We start from the raw sequence: 25,959 nt of genomic DNA, 5'->3' as shown, positions 1-25,959 counted from the left end.
AGAAATCTAACAGACTGTCTACTTAGCAATATGTAGCTGTGTGCATGCTTTTATGAATATATTACTTTTCTGTTAAAAGTGTTGTTATATACAGAATAGGATTTTCAGCCTGTATTAGTTCTCTAGTTCTCTCTGCTAAAGGTGTCTGTAGGCTTGGTCTCTGAGATCTTTCAGCTTGTGGGTGGCTGCCTTCTATGAATGAAGGTTTGTGTCCTAATTTCTCCATATGAGGATTGGTCTATTCCAATCTCACTTCACTGCAGTTAACTTTTTATAAAGACGCTATCTAAAAATGCAGTCACCTTCTGGGATATTTCAGGGGCCATAACTTCATTGTATGAATTGGCAGGCAAGACATGATTCAGCCCATAACAAAGTGCAGAGGATTTGGGGCCCTAAAATTAATATCACTGTAGCGTACATGGTGACTTAACTGTATTTAAAAATGTAATTGTATTCAGCAATATTCATTGAGCACATAGTATTTATGAGGCTCAATTATTTGAAAGGTAAATATAGTATGGTTTGTGTTCTCAAGAATTTTTAGGAGGGGAAGTGTATCACCAGCTCAGTGGTCATTTCACTTTGTTACGAGCACTCTAGTAGTGGTCAGCACAGCCCAGAGTACTCAGGAACACTCCGAATACAAGGAGTCAGTGCCTAGAAGAGCAGTGATAGATTCTCATGAGTGAATAGGAGTTGTGAGATCTGAAGAACAGCAAACTAGGCTGAGAAGAGAAATGTGATGGTGAATAATCAGAAGCCAGCACCACAAGATCAGGGTACTGTAGTTGCCTACTTCCTGTCCAGGAGAGAATGAATACTTCTGAGAATACTTATAAGAAGTATATTTGAACTTAAACATCAATGCCATTTTTTCAACAGTCATTTAGGAAGTTAATAAAGAAATTTATTTCTTTAGTTTGTATGTGTGTTCTAAAGATGGCAAATTGCACCATAGCAATTATATGAATGGGAGGAATTTGAACAGTATCTTCTTGTCTAATTCCTCTCCAGCCTCACCAAAATAAAGGCAGACGTATCGCCCCGCAAAGTGGCCTACTGAAGTTACATGACTAAACAGAGCCAAAAACTCATGTTCACAGTCAGCTGTTCTCAGCGATCCTGCCATTTCTAGCCTCATGATGTGATTCCCCAACACCCTGCTCTGGGAAATAGTTTATTTGTCTTTGGAACTTCGTCCAAACCACTCAAATGCACAACCTTTTCTGAAACTTAATTATATCTTGGTCCAAAAGCAGTATTCAGAGGGTTTTTAGAGGTCACATTTTAAATTGTTATTCAGCTGCCTCTAAAAGAGAGCTCTGACATCCAAAAGGAGGAAGCTTAGCTGCAGAATAATTTACTCCAAAAATTTTGAACACCTCCTCACCCCTTTGGAAATCTTTGCATTTTGACTCAGCAGCCCCTGGATTCTGCCTTTTGTTAGTCCTCACACTAACTAGGATTGTTGATCCAGGAACTCTGACATTTTTTGAAGCCTTCATAGCTTCATGTTTACACGTTTAAGTTTTTTTCATATCTTAGAAGTAATGAACTTTATATGTTTGAATTCATTGTTTTTATGTTTATCTTATATTTATTGGGAATTTACTTCTTAGGAATTATACATTCTAGTCTTCTATTCTAGTTCTCTGAATTTAGGGAACAAGTTTATATGCCATTTGTGATTTCCAGAATTTGGATCAAATGCAGGTTCTATTACTTTTATACTGACTATGATTAATTTTGATATCTTTGTAACACAGACCTTGATTTTCCTTTTTCCTTAATGAGTCTTTTTGAAAGTGCCACAACCAGGTACACTCATCCTATAAAGGCCCCTGAGCTCTGGACTGATATAGGAGCCAGATGATATTTTGTTACTTCAGCTACTCTTCCAGGGTATCTTAACACTGATTGGCACTTGTTGACAGTCTATTTGAACTGATGGCTTCAGTGTACATTTCTGGTATAGCTAGGAGACTGTCAGATGCATATTTACATGGTTTTTGTGTAATAAAATTAAATAAATGTTATGCTTGCTTCTAATGCTATACATGACCAAAACAATCAAACAATATTTTGTAAGATTTACCAAGAAAGGGTATGAATCAGAACTTCTTTTTGAACTAGCATCTAAATAAGCAGTTTCCTTGTTTCAACAGATGGATCTTTAAGGTTTAGATTAATACATATGACTGAACCAGATTCTAATGCTTAATAGGTAACAGGTACATAGAATTTATTCAGTTTATTGAGGAAAATAGAAAATAGACATCATAAAAGCCTATTGGGAAGTTTATCTCCAGTTTTCTGCTTCCATAGTCAACATTTTGGGAGATGTTTCTTTCGGTAATTTATATTTAACAACTACAATCCTATCAGACTTGCATCTGATGTCCTTTCCTCCCATCAAGTTGATACTAGTATTCCACAGGTTTAGCTCAAGAAAAGAAGTTGGAAAAGCTAGCATAGCAAAGGGTAAGTAGATACCCTTAAGTGGATACCGTAAGTATTCAACTATTTTCTAGCTTATTTGAGCAAGGAAAGAACTTTCATTTGAAAAGCTAGTCATGGTGTTAAGGGGGATGATAGAAATGGACTCTCTTTTTATTGTAGTGGTGAGTTGCACAACTCTGTGCATTCATCAAGTCTGGCCAAAATTTGCACTTCAAAAGCCTGAATTTTGATATACATGAATTCTACATAAATAAATCTAACTTAAGAGCCAGACACCTGTGGCTCATGCCTGTAATCCTAGTTACTGAGGAAGCTGAGATCTGAGGATCGAGATTTGAAGCCATCCTGGGTGGAAAAGTCTCCATGAGAAAACAACTAACATACTGTCTTGTCCATCTCATTGTTACAATGGTTCATCTTGTATCCTTATTTCAGCATTTTGTTATTTTCCTTCCCCTCCCCAAATTAGAAAAAATATATATACAAGATGCAGGACACCAGAATCAAAGACAGTGACAACAAGGATTATACCATGGGGGAAGAACATACAAAGAAAAAAAAATCACATAGTACATTATAAGTACATTAAAAAGAACAGCAGAAAGATAAAATCTCTGTGTCCCTATCTTGGGGTTCATATAGGATGACCCATTGTAACATAAGATGTACAAGACACTACGTTGAAAATTAACTTTACAACTTGGGAGAGGAGGGAGGGAGGAATTGGGGAGATAAGGATGAAAGGGATGGTAGGGGAAAAACAAAGAAGGGGGTAACAATGCTCGATAGGAAATGGACTCATTACCTTGTTCATGTAACTGTAACCCCTCTGTGCAATATCTTTACAATAATATATATACAATTTTTAAAAACTAACTTAAAACTACAGATAGAGTGAAAGATGGTATGGCTCCTACACCCATGTTTCCACTAGTGAGCGTTTCAAATAGTTGTTAGGTACAGAGCACAGAGGAGAAATGAAAATGGATGGCAAAACCAACATGGTGATTTGGAAAAGAAGACATTTAGCTTGGGATAATGGGGTCAGAATACAGGAAGGAATAGTTGCAAGAGACAAGAATGGTAAGAGCTTAATCTGGGGATAGAAATGAACTTTACTCAGACTTCAAAAAATATTACAGTTTTGAGAGAAGAGGTAACAGATCGTGACCTGGCAAGGACTGCAGGGCAGAACTCAGCCTTTGCTAGATTGAGATAAGAGGGAGAAGAGTAAAAAACAAGACTAGCTGAAAAATGAAGATGAGATTACCAGGAGCTTTGAAGCTGACAGGCTCCAAACTGTAGAGAGGTAGTAGGTTCTTTAGTAGGAGAAATAAGGTTTTTTAAAGGGGTATATGTGTTGTCAGAATGGCTTAGAGATCTATCAGTGAGTCTACCTACTTACTGAGATTTAAAGAGCCTAATAGAGCAGATTTAAGCATCTCTTACTTGTTAAATTTCAGTTTTCTAACTTCCAGTATAAAATTGACATTTTATGGTGATACTGATAAAGATGTGGCATTAGGAGAGGTGAGGTGGGATTAGGGATTAAGGTGAACAGTGAATAAGAACGATTAAGATAGAGCTATTAATTTAGCCCAGCAGTTCCCTTCTAGATACTAACTGAAGAAAAACAAGGGCTTATACTCTCACAAAGACCTGTACAAAAATGTTCATGGTGGCTTTAGCCTAATAGTAAAAAACTGGAAGCAACTCAATGCCCACCAGCTGGTAAATGGATAAATAAACTGTAATAATGCAAGCACTTAAGTGATAAAAAGAAACAAAATATTCATTCTTACAACAAAATGGATGAATCTCAAAAGTATTGCTGAATGAAAAAAGTCAGATACAAAAGGCTACATAGTAAATAGGTTCATTTATGTCATTCTAGAAAAGGAAAATCTGACAGGGAGAGAAGACAGTCTTTGGGGAGTGGGGTGGGAAAAATGGATTGTCTTTTACTGTATTTAACGAGGATATTTATATCTACTTGACAAACTTTATACTTTAAAAGATGAATTTTGAGCTAGGTGATGAATTTACAGTCAGGATTTTGAGCTGATGGCCCATACCTGCAATCCTAGGTAATAAGGAAGCTGAAATCTGAGTTTGAAGCCAGCCTGGGCAGACTAAAATCCGAGAGACTCTTATCTCCAATTAATCAAAATAAAGCCAAAAGTGAAGGTCTGGTGCAAGTGGTAGAGCACTAGCCGTAAGAGAAAAAGCTAAACAAGAGTGTAAGTCCCTGAGTTCAAGTCCCAGTACTGCCACACACAAGAAAGTATGAATTTGGGCTGGGAAAGTTGGTTCAGTGGTAGAGTGTTTGCCTCGCATGCATGAGGCCCTGGATTTGATAACTCAGCACCACATAGGCAGAAAAAAGCCAGAAGTGGCACTGTGGCTCAAGTGGTAGGACGCTAGCCTGGAGCTCAAGAGCTGAGGGACAGTGCCAAGGCCCAGAGTTTAGCCCCCATGACCAACAAAAAAGTATGAATACTCTTATATGTAAATTCTATTGAAATAAGCCCAACTTGAATTACAGAAGGTTGTGAGTCAGATTTGAGTAGAGGAAGAAAGCCTATCTAGATATTCAGTAAGGGCTCTCTAGGAGAGGCAGGAGAGGAAAGAGGACTTGGCTCACCGAAGGAGAAAGTAAGTGATGAATTTTCCATGAAAATTTGTAGCTTTAGCTCTAAAACTATAGGTTGGACCGCTGGGACAAAGACCTAACAAAACAATGGCTCAGAGAAGGAAAAAAAAGCTTATTACATTCTCCATAGAAATTAAGGCTCATATGAAGATTCTTTTATAAGTTATCAGGGTCCCAGACTTCTTCTATCTGTTACTGTTTCCTCTTAAAGTGCTGTTGCTTCTCTTAATCTAACTGGAGTCACCACTACATCTACTGGGTAGCCAGCAGGAAGGGGGAAACACACATTTTTAATGTTCCCTGAACATCAGTGTGCTGCTGCTTCATTGGCCAGACTTATATGACCATACATAACTGTAAGGGATGCTGAAGGCAGTCTTAGTTTTGAGTATCTACCTCACCAAAGTTGAGGTTCTATTACCAGTAAAGGGAAGGGATAACAGATATTGGTAGGTAACCAGAAGTTGATATCTCAGGGGCAGTGGTGCAATCAAACAGACTTGGAGTCAGCAGGTGGAAACTTGGGCATGGGCAAAGAAGAGATTAGCCAGAACTTGAGAGTGGATTTGTGAACACCAGACTATTGAAACTAAGCCTACACTCTCCTCTGCGGAACAGGATTATGTCAGCCTGGGTTACCAGATCAGATTAGCCATGGAGCAAAGCATTAAGAGAAATTACAAGGAAAAATGAGAAGTAACCCAGGAAATGGTGGGAGAGCTGATAAAGGGCAGTCCAAGTCTGTTCCAGGGTTAAGGAGAAAAATAAAGAAAGATACATCTTAGATTGCAGTGCAAGGCCATTAGAAGGTTTCTATGTCACAGTCAATCATCAGAGTTCCACAGTCCCCAGTGACAAGCCTGCTTTACTTTGCAGGACTATTTCTGGGACTATTACTATTACTATTGCAGGACTATTACACATAAGAGTGGCCAGCTTCAACACTGGATTTCAGAACATGGTGGAGGGGTTTGAGGGGGTGTGCAGATCTGAAGTGCTATTCTCAGGGGGGTTAATAGAGAGTGAAATAAACACAGAGAGTCTAGAGAGAAGACTGATTTTTATGAGCAAAAATTATGAGATTTGAGGAAGAAAAGAAGTAGAAGAAAAACATGAAAAAGAAAGGTGGTAAGGAAGAACTTGGAGGAGTAACTTCAGAATACTAACTAGTAAATGCCATTGGCAAAATTTTTACTGACATTTTCTTTTTTTGTAATTTATTTATTGTTATTGTGATGGTGATGTACAGAGTGTTTACAGCTACATAAGTCAGATAAAGAGTACATTTCTTTTTGAACAATGTCATCCTTTCCTTTTCTTTTTCCCAGTTTTTTTCCTCCAAAGACCTCTTGTTTCTACTTCTTAGAGTTCATTTTGATAAATATTATTTTATATGATCAAATGCACATAGGTATTGTGCCTATGTGATCCTCTCCCAAGAATATCCTACTTTGGTCTCACTATGTGTGAATGCCTAGAGACCCAGTGTACTTTTTTTTTCTTTTACCTTCCAGTATGTTTACTTGTAAATTTGTAGGCACATTCTAGTTACCACAAATGTGGGAAACCATGCAACATACGTTTCTTTGGGCCTGGCTTATTCCATGTACCATTCATAAGGAAATGGAAGGACCTGGAAAATTTCTTACCAGCTTCATTACTTTTGTTGTTTTTCTGCTAAGCCAGGAAAAAAAAAGTTTGTTCATTATTGTACTTCAGAGAGAAGTCTCTAAATCCTATTAGAGAGTTGAAGAAGGCAGTAATGAACACAGAGGTGAACATTTGAAGACTGCTCAGAAGTCCTCCACCATAAAGCCATGATTGGGCAGCAGCATCTATAGGCATGTAAATCAATGACAAGGCTGACACAGCCCATCACTATGTTGGCAGAACCTGGTTTTAACAGCAACGTATATAATAAGGCTGTATTTGGGTCTTCAGGCAGATCCCACCTAGTAAAGGAGTGGGGTGGTAAGAGTTACTCAGCAGCAGAATAGCACATAGTAGGTATATAACTCCTTTGGGGGTTGGAACAGGACAAGGCAGGCATGCTGATCCTGTGAGGACAAGGGCTCAGGAGGCCAACCCTGACCAGTAACATCTGTCAGAGGAACAGATGGTGGTGCCTGGGCCAGCCTGGGTGGTGCCTGGGCCAGCCTGGGTGGTGCCTGGGCCAGCCTGGGCACTGCAGCAGCCCTGGCAAGAAACCCAACACTACCCATGGCTAGTAGTTAGGGGTTGTTTGCTCAGAAGTTACTTAAGAGTTTCAGGCTCCTGTCCTCTAAACTACTCATATACTGTCCACTTTGGACCCTAGAGCTTTTCCTTCCATTTCAGTTGGTAATCTCCATAAAAAATAGCTAATTACCAAGATGTTTGTCATACCTTGTAAAAAGGCTTCATTGTAAGTTATTCACCGTTCTCTAATACTTTAAAAAATAAAAACGTATTGTTGAGTTTTTTTTTTTTTAGTAAATACAAAAGTAGAAGATCAGGGTAATGAATCCACATTTTCAATAGTTCCTTTTCAGTTACCAACATTTCAGTTAACAACTCTTCTGGCTTAAGGATCTACTCTGATGCTTTTTTCCTATGTTATTTTAAAAGCAGTTCCTTAACATTTTATCTTTTAAAAAAAACAGTATTATCTCTAACAGACAAGTTGTATCAACCAAAATTAGCAATATTTACTTATGATCATTTAACACTCTCTCAATATTCAGAATTCTCCAGGTGTCCCCAAAATGTCATTTTGCAGTTGATTTGGCTGAATCAGACTCTAAATAAAGTTTGTATATTGCATTTAGTTGACGTGTTTCTCAGCTTTTCTTTTTTAGTGATGGGAGTATTTTCTAACTGTTCTCTCTTCATTTGTTTTCTTAATACAATTTATTTGTTGAAGAAAGTGAATCATTTGTCTGGCAGAATTCCCCACATTCTAGATTTGGCTAATTGAAGCCTTATAGTTTTACATGATATGGTTCTCTATTTCCTACTTTCTTGTAAACATGTTCTATCTAGAGGCTGGGTTTGATTTAGGTTTGATGTTCTTTCTGGTAAGAATACTTCATAAATGGTACTACTATATGGCATCAGGAATCTATTTGTCTGGTTATCCTACTTTTAATGATAATAATATTGATTAATAGAATTCGCCTGCTGATGGTTTACTACATCATGATGGAGCTATTTAGGTAGTTTTCTTGGTTTTAGCAATACAAAACCTCATTCCAAAAGCCACTGACTTCTCTTGAGATACAGCCGTTTCAGGAGTGGCCAGCTCAGTTATGGTTAATTGGCCTTCTCAGGGGTACTGGAAGCTATTCATTTATTAATGCTCTAACATGGAGCATAATATTATTGATTGTATAAATGGAACAAAATTCTCTGAAATATCAAAACTAGCTATAATGTTTTTGAAAGTAGGTAAATTTCATACCATTATACCTTGATCCTGTCTCACTGGATTTTTTTTTTGGGGGGGTCCGGTCATGGGGCCTGAACTCTGGGTCTGGGCGCTGTCCCTCAGCTCTTCAGCTCAAGGCTAGTGCTCTACCACTGGAGCCACATCGCCATTTCCGGCTTTTTCTGTTTATGTGGTACTGAGGAATCGAACCCAGGGCCTCATGCTTGCAAGGCATGCACTCTACCGCTGAGCCACCTTCCCAGCTGGATTTTTTTTTTATTCTATGTGAGCTTACAAATAATTTCTCACTATAGATTTGACAATTCAACTTATTATAGAAGTAGCACTTCAAATTTTTATAATATGTTCTAGTAATTCATAAACTAATATATATGACATTATGTCAGCTCCTGTTTTACATAAGTATTAGTTCTTGGTTTGGCAACTCTAAAACAGGCCAGGATATCAGTGGCTTAAATAAGACATTGGGGTCAATTCTCTGTTGGAAATTTGTGAGCTGGTAGACAGTTGGGAGAGAAGGAGCAGCTGGTTCTCTAAGGTCATTCAGAAACAACCTCCTTTTATCCAGTATCCTAGTCTAGGGTGGAGTAGCTTGCTTGTAGTAGAGAAGCTAGCTGAGGCATGGGAAAGAAAAGAACATGGAAAAGCAAGCTACTTTTAGAAGTGTTTCTTGGAGGAGACACATGTCAATTCTCTTGCAGCCCATTGAACAGGATGTAGTCATGTGACTCATATTTACAAGTTGGACAAGGAAATATAGCCTCTAGCTGGGCAGTCATGTGTTTTTGGATAATCCAGGAAGAAAAGAAAGACTATAATGACCAATTAGTACTCCTTACTAAACCCTATCCCTCAGTTGCTTCATCTGCAAAACGGAGATGACAATACTTCCATCTTGTGGCTGTTAGAATGAAATGCAAGAATGAATAAATACAATGTTTGGTTTAGCATCCTTCCCATTTCAGGCTCTCAGTAAACTGTTCTGTTTATGAGGAAACTGTGGTTTCATGGACCAGAAAGAACACAGGTTTGGGGCTCATGGTAAACCTGGGTCTGTGTCATTGTGGATAAATGACTGAGGACACATGGAACCTAACCTCTCTAACCCTCTATAAAATAAACATTAAAACATTAAACACATAGACATTGTACAAGACTTGAGTGAAAAGGTGCATAAAAATATGTAGTGGAGGGCTGGGAAGGTGGCTCAGTGGTAGAGTGCTTGCCTTGCATGCATGAGGCCCTGGGTTCGATTCCTCAGCACCACATAAGCAAAAAGAAAAAAGCCTGAAGTGGCACTGTGGCTCAAGTGGTAGATCGCTAGCTTTGAGCTGAAGAGCTGAGGGACAGCGCCCAGGCCCAGAGTTCAGGCCCCACCACCGGACCCCAAAAAAAAAAAATGTAGTGGAAACCAGGTACTGGTGGCTAATGGCTTGCCAGCCTAGCTACTCAGGGGGCTAAGATCAAAGGATGATTCAAAGCCAGCCTGGGCAGGAAAGTCTATGAGACTCTCTTATCTCCAATTAACTACCAAAAAGTTGCAAGTTGAATTGTGGCTCTAGCCTCGAGGGCAAAAAAAAATATCTCAGGTACAGTACCCAAGCCCTGAGTTCAAGCCCCAGAACTAGCAAAAGAAAAACAATGTAGTATAATTACCTAGTATATGGACAATATACAGTAATAGATGATAGATAATTGCTCAGTAGTCAGTCATTTTTTAGGCATACATTAGTGCTGGGAAAGCTTATTAGGAAGATTGCTGTCAAACTATATAAACTGGTTATGTCCAGTCTTTTAGTTTGAATACCTAGACTTTAAGCCTAGGCCAGTGCTTTGTAAGAAAATCTTTGCAAGGTACAGGTACTGAATCACTAGAGATGCTCAGTGAAAATTGCAGCTTTCTGTCCTTTTCCCTGACAAGCTCTTAGATCTCTGACATTAGAGATTGAATCTCCACATTTTTAAATAAATATATCCAAGGTGATCTTTATCATGTTCCAATAGATTCGTCACACTTGTTTGATGTATTTGAATGCTAATATAGTACTTAGAAAAAAAGAGTAACTCATTTTGTCTGTTTTGTAAAATGAACCAAGACAAAAATCCCTATGAACAGAGTTACAAGTTAAAAAAATGTTTATTTTGGATCCTTTTAGTTATTACGAAACCAGAGATTTCCCGCGTCCTATCATCATGCAGTGGAAACTGTTGTGAATATGCTGATGCCACACATCACTCAGAAGTTTCGAGATAACCCAGAGGCCTCTAAGAATGCCAATCATAGCCTGGCTGTCTTCATTAAGGTGGGGGCTTCCAAGGGAGAAGTTGTCAGCTGTGATTGTGATGTGTTTTTTAAGTAGTTACCTAACATAATGACTAGATTAACTGTTCTAGTAATGTTGATGACATGTTTTATGCTGAAGGATAAGTTCTTTAGTAAATGCTGATTTGTACTCAAACTTTAAGTTTTAAAGAACCTGAACATGAAATCATTTGTGGGTTGTTTCCTCCACAGAGATGTTTTACCTTCATGGACAGAGGTTTTGTCTTCAAACAGATCAACAATTACATCAGCTGCTTTGCTCCTGGAGACCCCAAGGTAGGTTGTGTCTAAGTCACATCAAAAATCCACCTGTTCTTCTCATTCTCATCAGAATATTCTTTCAATCCTAAAAGCATAGCTCACTCTCCTCGTGGAAATACATTCATGTATGTAAGATATTAGGAACCTAGTAAACAGAATGAGAAATTAACAGTACCCATTAGTTTTTTCTAAAATACCTGAAATGACTTCTTAGCTGCAAAACTAATAAATCACAGTTTATTTAGCAAGACAAAAGAAGAAAACATGTCACATTTCTGGTGGAATTACTTGTTGGTTTTTTTTTTTTTTTTTTTTACTTTTTTTAACGCTTTAATGATGTTTTAAGTTATATCAAGTTTATGTATGCAGTTATAAGCTACTTAAAATCCTTTCTTGAAGTAGAATGAATATAAATAATAAATTGCCTAAAAGACATTGTTTAATGAAATCTGTTCTTGATTTTCAAATAAATCCCTGAAGCCATTCTAAAATTTGTAAAATGGAATTGAACATGCAGTTTCCAAAGGCTTATGGAGATAGAGCTAAAGGACTGAGTATATTGTTCCTAATAGTTTTTTTTTTTCAACAAAGCATCCAGTGAAGTTTTAATTGATGACTAAAGTTTTTTTTTCCCCTGCAGACCCTATTTGAATATAAGTTTGAATTTCTCCGTGTAGTATGCAATCATGAACACTATATTCCTTTGAACTTACCAATGCCATTTGGAAAAGGCAGGATTCAGAGATACCAAGGTAATCTGTTTTAGCTTGTTTTAATTTTTTCATAATAAGATTATGCTATAATGTCTTAGTTTTTAATTTATTAATCAACTTTTTCCTGTTAAATTTCTATTTCAAAAATTATTCATTAAAAATTCTTCTGTCTAAACAATAGAAATCTACTTTATTCAATTTAGTTTGTTTCACTTTTCATTTTTCTTATTAATTAGCTTTTCTTTCACCAGCTTTGGAGTCAAATGACACTCCTGTAGGTAGGTGTGGGATGTGAGCTTGCTTTCTTGCATTTTCCTCCTCTAAAAGAAAAAGAATGCAAGTGGTTGCTGAAATGCTTGCATATGTTATTCATTTAGGCATTTCTGTGTAATTCAGTTTTTAAGCTCATGACAAACTGGTAAATTTGTTTGTACCAAAACTAAAACATCCCAGGGAGCTCTCTTGCTCATGAGATCACTAGATTCTCTGGGATGTTTCTAAAAGAAGTAGAACAAACAAAAAGCTCTATTTCCCTCCAAAAATGCATTATACCATTTTCATAGCCCTTGTCCACAGTGGTAGCAATAGTTTACCTCAAAGCAATGTGGCTTACTCACATGCTTTTTATGTTTGCATGCTGAGTTTCTTTTCTTCACTCAGTCTGTCGAGTTCAGTCTGTTAAGTAATATTTGTTGAATTTAGTGCTTAGCGTGCTCAGAATTTTTAATGCTAAAGGATGCTACCAAACTATTAATGATACTCTGACATTCAGAAGAAAACATACAAAGTCATTTATTCAAACATACAATCCCCCAAACAGATTTTACTGACAGAGTCAGCATTCGTGCATTTAGCAAATATTTACCCAGCACTAGTTGTGTCTAGTTTTGGGATATACTTGTAGACAACCTAGATGGAAATCTTTGGACTCTTTATATAACCGAAATACACAGATAGTTGGACACTGATAAATGCTAAAGAGAAAAAAAAAAGAAAGCTTGGAATGGGGAAAAGTGACTGTTATGATAGGATAGTTAGATAATGGGCTGGACAAAGTGAAGACTTGAGCTAAATAAACCCACACAGGTCTGAGAGAAAGTTTCCTGGGCTGAGGGAACAGCCAACATCAACATCCAACATTCAACATCCAACCTGGGTCCACCTCTTTCATCACTTACCCACTTTTCTTCACATTTCAGGCATATCTGCTTACTCGCAGCTTTCCACATATTCATGCCTGCCCTTGCCACCTCTCAACCACAAAGAAACCCTCTCCCTGGTGAATCCTCCTCTTCCTCCCTAGTAGTCATGTCACACATGTTTATCAGGGCTTCCAGGGGCTCCTCACATTCTTCCCTTTCCCCACCAAGAATCACTTGCTCTCCTATGCCCTTCATACAGATGTTACCACACCCTCTGTTACTCAAGTCATTTGTACATTTCTAGACACTGTTTTCCTTCCCCTGGATATGCACTAAGGACAGCTCTTCATATCCAGTGTTTGGGTAGAGAATATGTTTTCATATATGTTATATCCTCTGATCTGCCCTGCAAGAGCCTGATTTTCTTCTAGAACCAATTGAGAGAAACAAGCCTTTCACGTGCCCCATAGACTCGAACCAGTTCAGTGGATTTCCAGGGTATCTAGAAGCAAAAAAGATAATTTGTCCTGCTACATGGATGAGGATAAATCTCTTTTTAGCATTTTCCTGTTTTTTTTCACTTGCTCGATCTTGCCTTCCCTTTCACATACACACCTACACATACATATATACATATGTACACGCTATCACAGGGCCATAGTGAATACACAGTTAAAACATAAGTATCTGTTCTGAGAGACTTATGTGAACTCAAGCTGTGAGCTGTAGTTTGGATCAACTGAGTATAAGTATAAACAGTTGAATATGTTTATTTGGGGAACATGAATATTTTCTCCCTTCTACTAAAGAGGTTGAGGTTCATAGAGTCAAAGGAGGGTTTGTAGAAGTTCCTCTAATAAGATGTAAGTATTGCAACTCATGTCCTAGCTTTAGCTGCCTGCAGCTTTAGAGTACTGTTTAACTGCTTGAACATACAGTCCCTCTGCAGAGTTCATGTTTGTGACTGTCTTATCTCCAGAGGAGCGTTCAGTTTTGTCATGTAGCTTGTCATTTAGCTTATGGTTGAGTTATTAGTTTGATTTGGTGCTTTTTCTATTTCTGTTTTAGCTTACATTTTTAATATATATTAATTTTAGAGACACAGAAATATTAGGACATTTTAGGAAATACTAAAATAATTTTTTTCATTTAGTGAGAGCAGAATAAATGGGGTATGTGCTCATTTGTTCATTTAAAACACATTGAAGTTTTTGTCTGGTTGGTTTGGTTTGGTTTTTGTTTTGTTTTGTTTTTCCTGGAGCTTGAACTCCGCCTGGGTGCTATTCCTGAGCTTTTTCATTCAAGGCTAGTACTCTGCTACCACTTGAGCAACAACAGCTCTACTTCTAGCTTTTTGGTGGTTAATTGGAGATAACAGTTTCATGGACTTTCCTGCCTGGGCTGATTTTGAACCATGATCCTCAGATCTCAGCTTCCTGAATAGCTAGGATTCAAGGTGTGAGCCAGTGACACCAGGCTAACACATTAGGTTTTATTAGAGCTATAAAAAGCATTTATGACCAGAGAATGGATACATTTGTTCTTTCTTTTCTTAGGGCTTTCAGCACTACTGCTTTCAGTTTGTTTCTCAGGCAGGGCATTGTCATAACTTTGCCTGAGCTGGCCTTAAACTATGATTCTCCTATCTCTATCTCCCAAACAGCTTAGATTACAAACATATACCACTATACCTGGCTCTTATTCTTTCTGTAATACATGGTTTTGTGTATAGATTACTCTTTTGCAATTCTATTAATTAGTACGATAACTTTATTTTTAATTTTTTTCATAATAAAATGTATTTATAAGGTATTTTTCTATATTCTAAAAATTATTACTAATCTCACTTATATAAGATACTATATTTTCCAAAATTCAAAATCCATTATAATTTTTGTACTTAAATTTGGTTTTCATGTAAAAGTTTGATGTGTTCAAAAGCAGAGCAGTAGATTCGAATCAATCCTTTCTTTTATAAGGCCAGATATACAGAGTAGGCTGAACCTAGAAGATGGGCTTAATTTTTTATTTTATTCATAAAGCACTGGAGTCACCATAACTAAAGTAATTTCTGCCATTATTTTAGATCTCCAGCTTGACTACTCATTAACAGATGAGTTCTGCAGAAATCACTTCTTGGTAGGACTGTTACTTAGAGAGGTGGGCACTGCCCTCCAAGAATTTCGAGAGGTCCGCGTGATTGCCATCAGTGTGCTCAAGAACCTGCTCATAAAGCATTCTTTTGATGACAGATACGCCTCAAGGGTAAGATGTCTCCAGGAGAAGGAAGTATTTGATAAAGAAATCAAAAAAATCATGATGACAGCACTAAGATTTTGTTTTGTTTTTGGATTAAAGTCACATATCAGTATATACAGAAATTTTTCATAGAAAAGAGATGGCCAAATATAACTCAGACTTCTATTCGATTTCCAGAGCTGTAGAATTAACTTACCCTCTGTGTCTTCATTTCAGAGTCATCAGGCAAGGATAGCCACTCTCTACCTGCCTCTGTTTGGTCTGCTTATCGAAAATGTCCAGCGAATCAATGTGAGGGACGTGTCACCCTTCCCTGTGAACCCAGGCAGTGTACGTAAGCAGAATTACATGGATACAACCTAAATTGTGTTTGGGAACTACCATAACAGAATAACTTAGAACAGCAAAAAATTCTCTCTCACAGTTGAGAGTCTAAAATCAAGGTGTCTTCAGAGTGGTGGTCCTAGTGTTCTTTGGCTTGTGGCTGTATCATCCCAATATCTGCTTTTGTCTTCACATGGAGTTCACCCCTGGAACAGACCAACTGGTCTGTGACTTAGTTGGATTTAGGCTTCTCTTAGTATGACCTCATCTTACCTTCTACTTTAATTACATCTAGAAAGATGTATTCCCTCCCTCCCTCCCTCCCTTCCTTCCTTCCTTCCTTCCTCCCTCCCTCCCTCCCTTCCTTCCTTCCTTCCTCCCTCCCTCCTTCCCTCCCTCCCTCTCTCTCTCTCTCTCTCTCTCTCTCTCTCTCTCTCTCTCTCTCTCTCTCTTTCTTTCTTTCTTTCTTTCTTTCTTTCTTTCTTTCTTTCTTTCTTTCTTTCTTTCTTTCCTTGTTTCTTTCTGTTGTAGGACTTGAACTTGGCCTGGGTGCTATCCCTGAGCTCTTTTGCTCAAGGCTATTCCTCTACTACTTTGAGCCATACAGACACTTCCAGTTTTTGAGTAGTTCATTGGAAATAAGAGTCTCATGAGGACTTTTCTGCCTGGACTGGCTTCAAACTGTGATCTTCAGATCTCACCCTCCTGAGTAGCTAGGATTACAGGTGTGAGCCACCAGCACCCAGTAATTTCTAAATAAGAATCCTGAAGTTCCAGGTGGACATGGATGCAATTTCTTTTCTTTTTTTTTTAATTTTTGCCAAATTCTGGGCCTAGGCACTGTCCCTCAGCTCTTCAGCTCAAGGCTAGCCCTCTGCCACTACAGCACTACTTCCAGCTTTTTCTGCTTATGTGGTGCTGAGGAATCGAACCTAGGGCCTCATGCATGCAAGGCAAGCACTCTACCACTGAGCCACCTTCCCAGCCCCAAGGATGCAATTTCTAAAGAAGATTTAATCCTGAAGTTCCATGTGGACATGCATTTGGGAAGGAGAGAAGACATTCCTCAATCCAGTACACCCTCTCCTTACTTTGTCAATAATCTGTGTTACTCTTGATAAATGACATTGTTGGCCAAGATGAGGTCAATTACTAAACCTTCAACTCTTGGACTAGCAATAGCCTAATTCTGTATATCCAACAAAAATGATGGGTGGGAGAAGGGGAGTGGGTAGTGCTGTAAAAAGGACATGATTCTAATCTGTGTCTTTAGAGCTCATGCTGCTGATAGGAATATGCTGCATGGTCTTAGAAAAGCCATTTCTTTGATCTCCAGTTTCTCCTTGTTGGACTAGATATTAGGAATGCCAAGGGTAGAGACATTAGGCCTCCACCTTTAAGACTGATTACCTTAATTTATCTTTGTGCATCATCATTAACCAATAAGAATTTTTAATTATTTAAGTTTATAAAAGTTTCATAAACTGAAACTTGTATTCATTCCTAAAGCTCTTTTCTTAGCCTCAAAAGGCTTTTCTGCTAATAATTTGAAAAGATACTACCCTTCCCTTTCTGTTTTATCCTGTACCCATGCACTGACTCCCCTATTAGTCCACTTTGTCATTGCTGCATACACTTCAAGAATTTTCAGGCTTGTTTCTGTCCCTTATCCCCAACAGTGATCCATTGTCCCTTTTTTTTAATATACTACCTCTTTCCCAGTTCATTTCCAAAATAATATTATATTAAGATAATCTATGCTTAGATTTTTTTTTTGCTATTCCACACAGTGTAAACTTCCTCTGTCCTGATGATCTTTCACTATACAATACTGCTTTCCATGTTCTTTCTACTGTTATTAACACAATATGTAATTCAGGACAGAATATGGTCTTCCTGTCCTATTTGAATCTTGAGGGAAATAAACAGAAGGTTTTTCTTTGTCTTTCACCAAAGTAACATTCCTTTTGATATCATTTTAAAATTAATATAGTTTCTCCACTGATGGAGAGTTTACCTGGAGCTCTAAGAATCCAGAGACTCAATGTTGGAGAGTGTAATTCCCCGTGACTCATTAGGGAAGGTAAAGCCAGTGAGTGCTGCAGTTACAGCAACTGAGACTTGCTCTGTAGGAGAAAAGCCCCAAAGTTGGCTAAAGAAAAGTTGGGCACAAAGGAGGAGGCTGCAATGCTTGGTAAGAAATGTACGCATTATCCTGCCCATGTAACTGTAACTCCTCTGTACAGTATATTCACAAATAAAATTAAATTTAAAAAAAAAAAAGAAAAAAGAAAAGTTGGGCATCAGAGCTTTGCCAAAGAACAGCTAGGAAAGAAAGTGATAACTGTAGAGCAGTATTTCTCTGCCTTCCCCACTTTAATGTCCTCTGCTCATTCCTCTGATCCTTCTGTCACCTCCTCTCTTGCTCAAACCCTGTAGATTCATCTCCCACACAGAGGTGTTGTACATGTCAGGCTGTTATGTCTTGTTCCTCGAGTAGTTTCTCTCCCACTTCAAGAACAGTTGATTAGTCTTGTTCAATCATCTTTCTTTGTTTCTTCTTTCTGCCTTTGACAGACTATGAAGGAAGAGCCCCCAGCTCTGCCAGCTGGGAACCCACTAGTGACGCCGCAGAAGGGAAACACACTGGACCACAGCCTGCACAAAGACCTCTTAGGTGCTATCTCTGGCATTGGTAATGCTCCATGCTCTTACTGGCCTCTCTATAGTGTCACTCAAAGTGTCTTTCAGTTAATTAATGTATCATACTTGCAAATTGGGACTTGGAAATCTTAACTTTCTGCCTTGAATATTCTTTTCTTGACTATGATGTTTCATGACTGAAATCCCTCTGCCATACAGTGTAATGAAGATTCTAGAATGCATGTGAATCCTGACCACATTGCATTTAATTACTTGCTTGTACTGGTTGCTTTTTGTAAAATGCTTAAGTTGATTTGCTATCTATAATCTTAATTGGATTGTATTGGTTTTAGAAAGGGAATATCTTTGCAGGTGTTGCGGTGGAGTGGTGGTAATTTACTTATAGTGTTGACGACTTAGATGAAATGTCAGTTTTGTTCACAGTTCTGAAGGAGGTAGCAGTTTGTAGCTAGGATTCAATCCTGAAATCACTTTTCAAATATCTTATAACCTACAATATTTTTTCTATATAAAACATTAAAGAACAGCCCCTGTGAGAAAGGAAACAGATGGCAAGTATCAAGATTCAAAATTCCTCCTTAAGAAAATGCCTGAAAAAAGTTCCTATTTATATTCTGATTAACTGAGCCACAGCTCAGAAATAAAGTAGTAGAGGCTAGGAAGGTGGCTCAGTGGTAGAGCGCTTGCCTTGCATGCATGAGGCCCTGGGTTCGATTCCTCAGCAACACATAAGCAAAAAAAAAAAGCCCGAAGTGGCACTGTGGCTCAAGTGGTAGAGCGATAGCCTTGAGCTGAAGAGCTGAGGGACAGCACCCAGGCCCAGAGTTCAGGCCCCACGACCGGACCCAAAAAAAAAAAAAAGAAAGAAAGAAAGTAGTAATAAGTATGTATAGAAAGAATGATCTGTTTGCAGATATTTTCCCCCTCTTCTTGCCACATTTTGAATAAATTAAGCATCCTCTATTGCTGGTGGTTAGACTACCCATAAATACTCTAAATTGATAGTACAGAAAAAAGTACATGCCCTTTTGTCCAGTTAATTTTCAGGACTATTGTCTATTTTAAGTGTATGTTCTTACCTTTTGTATTATTATGTGCCATTTTTGTGGTGAAATGGAGTAGAATATAAAATTTGAAAGCCCACACAAATGCCTAAATTTGTCTTATACTACTAGTACCAATTTTTATCTTATTTATGTTAATATATATTTTTCATATTTATACTCTCCTCATTTAGCATTTTAAAGACAAAAGGAGTTCACTCATAAAAATTGCTGGAAGCAGAGTCTAGAAAACAACAAACACAACAAACGCTGGCTGTTATTTTTCCATTTGCTTCTCTTCTGGGGCCTTTATTGTATCTGTTTCCTGTTGTGCCCACATGCCAAGCTGCTATTCTGCAAATGGGGAAGTGACCTTCTTTGAGGGATTTTGTTTACAATAATTCATGCTACTAGCTTAGGTCAGATAGTTGTAGTCTCCACCATTGACTAGTTACTGGGGCAAGTTGTCCTCCATCTTCTATACTTTCCATATCCACACCTCCAAAGCAGAATCATTGTCAGAAACAAAGAGCTAAAGCAATGTCTACAGTGCTTTACAGGGTATAAACACTCAGCATTATTATTTGAATGTCATTATAAGCATGATTCTGTTGTGTTATTCATGTTTTATGATATATTCTCAGGAGTCAACTAGACAAGTTTAGAAGCCTACTAATGTGTTGAAAATCTTGATAGTGTGCCCTCTGTAGGTCACAGAGGGCACACTATCAAGATTTTCAACACATTAGGCTCATTATAGGATCATAAGAGAGGCATTTGGGGCTTCATGGAAATGATTAAAGCACATGAAGGAATGTTTTGTTTCATTTGACTCTATCCAATTCAGAATTCACCTTATTAGGATTTGGGATTCTTTTGAAGCTTAAAAGTGAGTTATTGGATATCCTTAGCATGACCCAAATGGCAGAGATGGGCTTTAATTGCTTTGCATTCATGGAATAGTTAGGCCATGAGACTGATTTAGTCCCTTTCACTCCTTATTGAATATAAAAATCCAAGTCTACTTTGTAGAAATAGACCCATAACAGGCTATTTTCTCCCATCTTGAATGCCTAAGTCCTTGTTATCTTTTAGGAGGATCTTCCAGGGAAACACTGCTTTTAAATTAGGTTTGCTGGTGTGTGTGTGTGTGTGTGTGTGTGTGTGTGTGTGTGTGTGTGTGTGTGTGTGTGTGTGTGTGTGTGTGTGTGTGTGTGTGTGTGTGTGTGTGTGTGTGTGTGTGTGTGTGTGTGTGTGTGTGTGTGTGTGTGTGTATCTTCCAGGGAAACACTGCTTTTAAATTAGGTTTGCTGGTGTGTGTGTGTGTGTGTGTGTGTGTGTGTGTGTGTGTGTGTGTGTGTGTATCTTCCAGGGAAACACTGCTTTTAAATTAGGTTTGCTGGTGTGTGTGTGTGTGTGTGTGTGTGTGTGTGTGTGTGTGTGTGTGTGTGTGTGCATATATGGTAGAGATGGTCGTTGTTGCTGTTGTTTGTTTTTCTGGTAGCTATAGCAACTCTTTTCTTTTGTACATAGGGTGCTCAAGATAAGGATCTTAGCCTTCAGGAGAAAGCTTTTTCCCTGTGTCAGGGAATCTGATTTCACTAATTAAATTTGGAGCATGATACAAGAAAATTTCTAAAACAGATTCATTGCCTGAATAAAAACGACTCTGAGGGTCATTCATTTTAAAATGCAAGCCTTTTTAGGTGCAGATTCATTTTTTCTACCTACTCAGTACATTGGGCTATTAATACAAAGTAGAGAGAAATGGATGAAACTCTTACATGTTGTTTCAGATCTTTAAGGATATTAAATACTTAGAAACACACATATACCCAGGAACAAACTAAGCATGTTGATTTGCTGCATTTGCATGTTTGCCTTAAATTGGGACTTTAATTTTAGAACCAAGCATGAAAAATCAAATTTTAAGGACTAATTTTACTTTACAGAGGACCTCTTTCTCCTGAATTCTATGTTTTAACTATGAAATATAATTTTAATTAAGTGATTATGTGTATTTCTTTTATCTAAGTGTAGAAAAAGGGTCATAATTTCTCAAAAGGGTTTTCACCTATTCTGTGATAGTCACACATTTTCTGTTCTGGGGATAGCAGCCATGACTTACAGTGTCATGGGTCTTCCTTCTAAGAATAAAGACCACCTTGATGTTGCCTGAGAAATGGTGAGTTTATGCAAAAAATGGAGTGACTTACAAAAAATATTTTTGCTCAACTACTGGCTATATTCTGTGTTTATTTTTTTTTATTTTGTCTTAGAACTTCTATTTCAGTCCATGCCAACAAATATGCCTGCTGAAATCTAAAAGTAATGACAGGCTTACTGTGAGGTGCCAAAGATGGCATCTTTGGCTTGGGTCTATGAGGCTCTTCTTACAACTGCCAAGTAACAGAGTGACAAGAATCTTCCCTACTCTGCCCTTTTCCAGACCTTTCCGTTAGAGGCATGGCTACCTCAGCCCAGAACTGTACAAGTCTAAAAGAATCATTTTTAATTATATATTTTTATACCTTATACAAGTAGGAAATTATTTTTTACCTAAAAAAAAACTCCATAGTATTAAGGTAGAAGCTGATTCCTGTTTTCAAACATTTATTCATGAACATCACAAATTTAATTCCAAGTTAGATTTTCTTTTTCCTTTTATCTACAGTAGAGATCCCCAAAATGTTTTTTTTATAAGAATAAAAATGGAGCTGGGTGCCAGTGTCCCAGACCCAGAATCCTAGTTGGAGCTGGGGCTGATGGTTCATGTCTATAATCCTAGCTATTCAGGAAGCTGATATCCGAGGATCACAGTTAGAAGGCAGTCAGGCAGGAAAGTTCATGGAACTCTTACCAAAACTCTACCAAAAAAGGAGGAGGAGGCAGAAGAGGAAGGGGAGGAGGAAGAGGAAAACGGAGCTCAAGTGTTAGAGCACTAGGTTTGATCAAAAAAACTCAGGAATATTACCCAGACCCTCAGTTCAAGCCCCCAGAACTCACAAATAAGCAAACAGCAAAAAGAAAAATAAAAATGGACCAATTGTCACAGTTGTTCATAGTGTCCAGGGCTAAAACCAGCAGTTATGTTTATTAGAACTTACTTATCTGTTAACAGTTTTGTTTGTTAATAAATAGCAGTACTCTTTATTTGGTACTTTAAACCAAATTAATAAGTACTTACATCCCAACAATTTAGTAAACATGTGAAATATAATTTTAAAAATAGCTGTATTTATAATACACACAACATGTACTAGTGAGTTATATATACCTGGTAGATACAGTTTCTCATACTTAGGAATCTTGTCTGCCTCTATTCTCACTTCCTTGTCCAAATTGATTTTTATCCAATACTACTTATAGCAACTACAGAACATCCAGCTTCACAAAGATACAACCAAATCAAAAAGAACATGTCCAGTGTTGAAACTGAGGTTTCCCTCCAAAGTCAAGTTATCACTGGTTTTCCTGAAATTTTAAAAAGTCCTGTAGAATTTTCTGGGGCTCCTACACATATAGTTTTGCATTATATAACTTAATTTGATCATTGAATAGTTTTAGGTGATCTATCTTTTTTTTATGTCTCCATTCTATCCCATTCTGAAACAATGCCAATAAATGAATTGACATTTATTGTTAATGTTTCGGAATAAAGTTTGTTTTATCTCATTTTATATGACCTGATTCTTTAAAGTGGACACATTTGAATACCACTCTTGAACCCACTTCCTAACAAATATTAATGTCATAAATGCAGTTTCCTTTACAGCTCAATGCTTACTTTTATTTTGTTGTCTTACCAAACCTTTGTTCTTACCTTGATTTCCATTTAGCTTCTCCATATACAACTTCAACTCCAAACATCAATAGTGTGAGAAATGCTGATTCAAGAGGATCACTCATAAGCACAGATTCGGGTAATAGCCTTCCAGAAAGGAATAGTGAGAAGAGCAATTCCTTAGACAAGGTAATTTCTTTTTCATTTAACACAGATGTTTATTAGATCTATTGGATTTAGTGCAAAGTAAATTTGCTTCATGTTTTAGTATCTGTTAAGTGAAACCTGCTTTGTTTTGTTCTTTTGAGGCAAGTTCTTGTTATATAGTCCAGACTAAACTCAAAAATCATTATGTAGCCCTGGCTAGCTTGGAACTTGCAGTCCTCCTGCCTCAGCCTCCTGAGGATTGAAGGTGTGCCACCCAACACTTGGCTTGATTTTTTTGCTTTCATAAAATGATCAGTTAATCTGGGCACTGGTGGCTTTAATCCTAGCTACTCAGGAGGCTATCTGAGGATCATGATTCAAAGTTTCATGAGACTCTTATCACCAATTAATCACCAGAAAACTGAAAGTGGTACTGTGGCTCAGAGTGGTAGAAGGCTAGCAAAGTTGCTCAGGGATAGCACTCAGCCCCCATGACCACAAAAATAAAAAGATTCAGTTAATATGGATCACAGCTTTATGTAAGGTTGGGGTCCACTTCCTGAAACACTCTTCTTATTCTTGTGGTGCTGGACTTAAGACCTGCTAGACAAGCTCTGTACTGCAGAGCTATGTCCTAGACCCTTGAAATACTCTGTTTTGTTTTGAATCTTAGATCAAGACAACTTTTTAAGTGGAATAGGCACCTTAAACAAATGATTCTTTCAGAGCTAGAGAATACTTTTTTTAACCCAGCCATCCAATGAACTTGGCATATTAGGTCCAATACAAGGTCCAGAAAAGTTTAATTGATAATATCCATGATTTAGGAATAAGGTATGATTCAAAATCACTCAGTTTACCCTGTGTCCCACCTATAACACACTTCCTTGCTCATCTTTTACTTTAAAATTACTAAAGACTCAGACTGTTTAGTACTTTGTGAGACACAATAAGGCTTGGCAGTTAAAGCTGGAACCATGATAGATTTCTATTAGCTTAGGTACTGATTCCTAAGTTATTTCAAGTTTTAGGAAAGTGTCTCTACCAATAAACAGCTGAACCACTTAAGGATTTATTCCTCATTGTCAGAAAAAATGTCTGGAAAACATATTCCTTAGCATCAAGTTTGTGGCTGGCATTGATGTGATTATCTATGTACGTGGTTGTGTCAAGGGGTAAACCTCTCTGTCTGAGTGTGTGTCATGATATGTTGAACTTTTCCCTTGACCCCAACATGCCTTCATGCGTAGAAGGAAAAGCTGCTAAGAAGGCACTCCGCTTGTGTCATACGCAGTGCTGGAGAGGAGGAGGAGAGCTGCCAGTCAGCCAGGAAACACCGGGTCACTGTGGATTTTTCCCTTCTAACCATTCCACCTTTGCCAGAGGAAACGTTGCATGCTGCACCCTCCCTTCCACCACCAGAAGTACTAAGCTTTCCTTGCAGCTCCCATCTACAGGGCAGGGAGACCCAACCAATCCAGTTTTGCCACTAATTACACCTATATTTCCATTTTGAATAAAAATACAAAGCCTATTAACTGAGTCTGCTTAATATATATACATATATTTCTTCAATTGGACATTTTCATAATTGGCCTTGACATTTTTGCCTTGGCATTTTTTTTTGGCATTTTGGTTTAAAAAAATCCATATTTCAACTAGAAATACAGCCTACTTTTTACAATCTCCTCAGTTTTTAATCATGAGATGAGATTTTTAAGTTTGTTTTTTAAAATGTAAACCTGCTGTTTGGTGGTAAAACTGCCCTCCCTCTCAGCCCCAAGCTTTCTGATGTTTGTAGTGTTGAGCTAAGCTGATGATGGGAGTAACCTCATCAGTTTAGGGTCTTTGGCACTGTGCTGAGGTATCTGTATTTGTCCTGTTGGGCACCTGCTAAGTATTTTGTCCCAGCAGTGCTCAAAGATGGGCCCCAAAGTGTATCCTGAATGACAGCACCTGGGCTCTAGGCTTTTGTGGCTGGTACACAGCAGTACTCAGGCTTTCTTGCTGTTGCAGGCCCTGGGTCTCTAGAGGGGAGGATGGCTGTGTGGTCTTCTGTATGTCCACTTCTATCTTTGTCCTAGCACACATACTTTTCTGCATGAGGTTTTACTTGGCATAACTAGAATGTATGAAAGGGCTGTGCCTCCTGACTTGTCCCTTAGAAAAGTGTGCACAAGAGACAAGCTAGAGCTCCAAGGAGCATTGTGTGTATTATGTTTGGATGATGGTGTGCCTTTGTTTAATGGTGCCTGAAGTTTACTTTACTTGTACTTTTCAATTTGTATGACTCAACTCAATTCTAAGAACTTTTCTCTTTTCCAAGGCAAAAAAAAACTAATTGCATTTTTCTTAGTATTATGGACTAGAAAAATTATCTGTATTTCCTTTTTAGCACCATCAAAGTAACACTTTGGGAAATTCTGTAGTTCGCTGTGACAAACTGGACCAGTCTGAGATTAAGAGCCTACTGATGTGTTTCCTTTACATCTTAAAAAGCATGTCTGATGGTAGGTTAAAAAAAAATTTTTTCTGGTTTGCTTTCCTTGTTTCAGTATTTAAGTTATTAAATTACATTCATTGCAAATATAAGACTTTATATATATATATATATATGTTAATAAATATAGTAGGAATGAAAGTCTTTGGAACGAGTGGGTAAGAGGGAACAGCTGATGCTATGCAAAACAAAAGAAATGTACATATTACCCAATGTGGAAGAAATAACTGTATTGCAAAGCTCATAAAACTCATAA

General features: G+C 37.8%; 1 protein-coding gene across 9 annotated transcripts in view; it reads left to right on the top strand.

Moving 5' to 3' along the window:
- Positions 1-25,959, top strand: part of Dock9 (dedicator of cytokinesis 9) — a 259,553-nt gene that overhangs the window by 176,391 nt on the left and 57,203 nt on the right. For all 9 annotated transcript variants that reach the window (XM_042682626.1, XM_042682624.1, XM_042682620.1 and 6 more), the window contains exons 28-35: positions 10,700-10,846; positions 11,059-11,142; positions 11,768-11,879; positions 15,069-15,247; positions 15,458-15,571; positions 18,143-18,260; positions 23,112-23,245; positions 25,599-25,713. In XM_042682626.1, coding sequence (XP_042538560.1) covers positions 10,700-10,846; positions 11,059-11,142; positions 11,768-11,879; positions 15,069-15,247; positions 15,458-15,571; positions 18,143-18,260; positions 23,112-23,245; positions 25,599-25,713 — 1,003 coding nt within the window. The remainder of the gene's footprint in view (positions 1-10,699; positions 10,847-11,058; positions 11,143-11,767; positions 11,880-15,068; positions 15,248-15,457; positions 15,572-18,142; positions 18,261-23,111; positions 23,246-25,598; positions 25,714-25,959) is intronic.

Source organism: Dipodomys spectabilis, unplaced genomic scaffold (genome assembly GCF_019054845.1).
Source record: "Dipodomys spectabilis isolate Male_0828 unplaced genomic scaffold, ASM1905484v1 ptg000075l, whole genome shotgun sequence".
NCBI lineage: Eukaryota > Metazoa > Chordata > Mammalia > Rodentia > Heteromyidae > Dipodomys > Dipodomys spectabilis.
The sequence above is the reverse complement of the archived record's forward strand: the minus strand, read 5'-3'. Positions and strand labels throughout refer to the sequence as shown.